Here is a 3,143-nt window from a genome sequence, read left to right as displayed (position 1 = left end):
CTTTTTAAACAATAGTAGGGCCCTATAAAATGTTCTTAATTTTTCTGGTAATCAGATGAAGGCATAAAACATTAATTTAATTTATAATCAAATTAAAATTAAACCCTTTAATTTTTTTGGGCAAACAAAGTGCTGCACAACAGAGGTTTACTGTTAAAAATAAAAAGAAAACAGATGTGATTATTCCTTTAAAAATAAAGATTTATTAATATTTATTAGCAGTAGTAGCATTGAGTCTTCAGACTGCTAAATAGTAATATATTCTGACAGTTTAACGTTAAACTAAACGTTTATTTTGACGGGTTGCCGTGAGGAACTTGCAGCTGCTGTGTATGTGATATGCCGGTAGTTTTCTCAAATGAAAGGGTAAATGCTAATGAAGTGAGTCTCAGAGCAGCTGGAGATGACATTCGTGTTTATATCATCATATAGTGAGACGGCAGAAGCTGAAAACACCGCGAGCGTCATCCGCGCTTTAGTATGCGTGTAGTGAACAAAACAGTGCGCCGCGCCATCCGCCATTCATTCATTCACTGCGGAAATCATGGCGCCTTGTGCGTGATATCAGATGCTTCCGCAGATTTATAGCATTACTATAGCACTTCACCTGAGCCTCGCGAATCACGCGTATGGCCATGATAAGCGCTGAATGAGTGACAGGCTTTCTGTTGTAACATCACGCAAGGACTAATGATAAGATTCACGTTAATCAGATCTCGTTTTAAATGTGCTGAAAGAAATCCCGGAAAAGATCGATTCGCGGCTTTTGAGAATCGATATCGAATCGATGTCATTTAAAAAAACGATTAATCGAAAAATCCATTTTTTTGTCCAACCCTATGCAAATGAATAATCATAAATAGTTTAATCAAATAATCTTAGTGTTTTTTCATGAAGTATTGCTTTAGAAAAGACAGAAAAAAGTCAGTAGCAAAATGAAAACACAGCACACAAGAAGCAGTAACGAGCACGAGAGAGAAGAGTATGCTGTTAAAGCTGCTAAAGTTATTCAGACAAGCGCAGTGATTTCTCCTCTTCTTGTCAAATGACTGATTGATTAATAATAATGTAACATACAGTAAGATCTAATAATGCACAGATGTAATGAGATCCATCCTATGTTTTTTCTGGTCTGTTAACATCTGGCGCAGAAGAACACGAGGCTAGTGAGAAAGACTAGCAGAGATGTCTGAGTACATTTGTGCAGTTCAGTGTGCTAGTTCTTCATTCTGAACACATGAATTTTGTTTCATAATTATAATCACATTATATTTTACTGGTGATTAAATAAGTTTGTCCTTATTTAGTAGGACATTTTCAAGTGATGTGTGAACTTTTGGTCCCTCTTTGTTTTAGATTGAGTGTTTCTTAAGATCTGCTTGAACTGAAACGGTCCGTCAGAAGAGATTCTGCTCAGGTCAGTCCAGCCTCGACAAACACAGCTGATAATGCTTGATCTAAAACACTTAGTTCCTCATTATACATGCAGTTTTATGAGCCATCACGCACAGCAGGACTACTTCAGTAAAATAGGGAGGAGAAAAAAAAAAGATGTCAACTACAATTATTTGGCATTTGTAATTTTAGTGCACTGCCCGTTCATCCGGATCACAGCACATACCTGGTTAGTTCATAGGTTAGTTAGCAGATGGCTGATGCACCTGATCAGCTCAAGAAGTTAGAGCGCTGCAAACACTTTTCATGAGAGATTTATTTTGTACAGCGTGTTGAAATATAAGTTTCACCAGCACAAGATTCCCGTGAAGCTGGCTGTACCTTCATCTGAGAAGAGAAACGTCTGAATAATAAACAGAAACTAGAAACACAAGATTCTCTCTGAAAAGCGAACGAGACATTCAGTTTCTCTTTTTCTTTAAATAGTGTTTCTTTGTAACAGAACATTTTCCCTCCATGAACAGAAATATGAATCTATATGAATAAAACTTAAAACAGCATCACAACAACAACAAAAAGTAACTGTCAGTCCCCTTTACAAAGCAGAGTTCAGAGAGTCGAATACATTCATCTCCAGCAAAAAAAAACAAACAAACAGACAAAGGAAAAAGAAAAACACTTTGGTCGTTACGTCACGTACAAAACACCAAGACTGAACCGTTGACTGACTGAAACATGTAACATTTTCTGCTTTAAAGTGCACACTTTGAGGCTTTGCTAACTGACACGCACACGTGTTTACAGACCGACGGAGTGTGTGTGGGTCACAGACGACACGTGAAGCTCCTGAATCAGTGTGAGATCAGACGCATTAATGTTCATCTGAACTCACTGACACGTATTACTGAGAATGAAAACAAAGCTGAAAAACTGCAAATCAACTGACGAAACTCACACGCGTGTAAAAACGGCAGTTTCAGTTGTGTGTGTGTCAGTTTCATCCGTTCCACAATGATCATCGCGTCATGATGGGGCTTTTCTGTTGGTTTCAGTAACTCCGATCAGACTGCGCTGGATTATCTTTCCTATGAGAACGTCACATCAGGAGCTAAAATAATACTTAAAACAATTGTAACAGCTAAAACAAATACTTCAGAATAAAAAAAACACTGAAAGGGTCAAATAAATAGCTGAATTGCACAAGCACTCTATGACCGAACAACAGGTCAAGAGTTCATTGTCAGGAAGCCGTCGAGGGGAAACAGCGCCACCGTGTGTTTGAGACGCGCATCGCCTCGGGAAGCTGAAATCACTGCAGATTCACCGTCATGATTTGATCTTCCACAGCTGTGAAGCAAACACACAAACTGTGAACACAGCACCGACCGTATAAGAGACTCACAGACATCGACCCACAGCGAGCATCTGACCTTCAGGTTGAAGCCCAGCAGGTCACTGATGACCCCCGACACGGCCGACAGAATCACCACCTGAGTGATGTTATACAGCAGAGGATTCATGGTCAGACCGTACAGACGGAACGGAGCGTCCAACTCCTGCGGGACAGAGACACGTCAGCGCTCGGATACGATCACAGCGTCAGTTGTGTGTGTTTGTGTGCGAGTGTGCATGTGATGAGAGAGTGTGATGTGTGCGTGTGAGTGAGAGTGTGTGTGTGTGTGAGAGTGAGAGTGTGTGTGTGAGAGTGAGAGTGTGTGTGTGAGAGTGAGAGTGTGTGTGTGAGAGTG

At 40.2% G+C, this 3,143-nt stretch overlaps 2 protein-coding genes across 2 annotated transcripts in view; one reads left to right on the top strand and one right to left on the bottom strand.

Annotated features, from left to right (window-relative positions):
- Positions 1-2,065, top strand: part of LOC107569956 (proline-rich protein 5-like) — an 18,155-nt gene extending 16,090 nt beyond the window's left edge. The window contains exon 9 of the mRNA XM_016256136.1: positions 1,357-2,065. The gene's annotated coding sequence lies outside the window, so the exon portion shown is untranslated. The remainder of the gene's footprint in view (positions 1-1,356) is intronic.
- Positions 1,697-3,143, bottom strand: part of LOC107569940 (putative homeodomain transcription factor 2) — a 28,305-nt gene continuing 26,858 nt past the window's right edge. Inside the window, exons 25-26 of the mRNA XM_016256114.1 lie at positions 2,826-2,951; positions 1,697-2,742 (exon numbers count right to left, since the gene is read on the bottom strand). Of these exons, the coding sequence (XP_016111600.1) occupies positions 2,722-2,742; positions 2,826-2,951 (147 nt within the window). The 3' untranslated portion in view covers positions 1,697-2,721. The remainder of the gene's footprint in view (positions 2,743-2,825; positions 2,952-3,143) is intronic.

The sequence above is a fragment of the Sinocyclocheilus grahami genome, unplaced genomic scaffold (assembly GCF_001515645.1).
Source record: "Sinocyclocheilus grahami isolate Dianchi unplaced genomic scaffold, SAMN03320097.WGS_v1.1 scaffold1398.1, whole genome shotgun sequence".
Taxonomy (NCBI): domain Eukaryota; kingdom Metazoa; phylum Chordata; class Actinopteri; order Cypriniformes; family Cyprinidae; genus Sinocyclocheilus; species Sinocyclocheilus grahami.
Note: the sequence above shows the minus strand (reverse complement) of the source record. Positions and strands in the feature narration are given on the sequence as shown.